The 329-nt window shown below is 49.2% G+C and overlaps 1 protein-coding gene across 1 annotated transcript in view; it reads left to right on the top strand.

Moving 5' to 3' along the window:
• LOC119592832 (phospholipase A2 inhibitor-like) overlaps positions 1-329 on the top strand; it is a 13,736-nt gene that overhangs the window by 5,704 nt on the left and 7,703 nt on the right. The window contains exon 4 of the mRNA XM_037941736.1: positions 64-301. Within this exon, the coding sequence (XP_037797664.1) occupies positions 64-301 (238 nt within the window). The remainder of the gene's footprint in view (positions 1-63; positions 302-329) is intronic.

Here is a 329-nt window from a genome sequence, read left to right as displayed (position 1 = left end):
TAAAATGAGTTGAGTATTTTTTACCAGACGAATACCATCCATCTAAGCCCATGTTTACCCCGCAGACATTTGACGGCATCGGCAACCTGACCTCGCTTGACCTGAGCTACAACAAGCTCTCCGACCTTCCGCCTGGAGTGTTCAAAAGCCTTCCTGACCTACGGTACCTTTCCCTGGCCTTCAACCCTTTGGCGAGCATGGACGGGTCAGTCCTCTGGGGCAGCGAGAATCTGGTGACCCTTGACCTGTCAGGAATCGGGTTCAAGACCTTGCATAAGGATTTCTTCTCGAGTAATATGACGTAAGGAATATGAGGACGTTTTAAGTTA

Source organism: Penaeus monodon, chromosome 31, assembly GCF_015228065.2.
Source record: "Penaeus monodon isolate SGIC_2016 chromosome 31, NSTDA_Pmon_1, whole genome shotgun sequence".
Taxonomy (NCBI): Eukaryota; Metazoa; Arthropoda; class Malacostraca; order Decapoda; family Penaeidae; genus Penaeus; species Penaeus monodon.
This window is presented reverse-complemented; position numbering and strand designations above follow the sequence as displayed.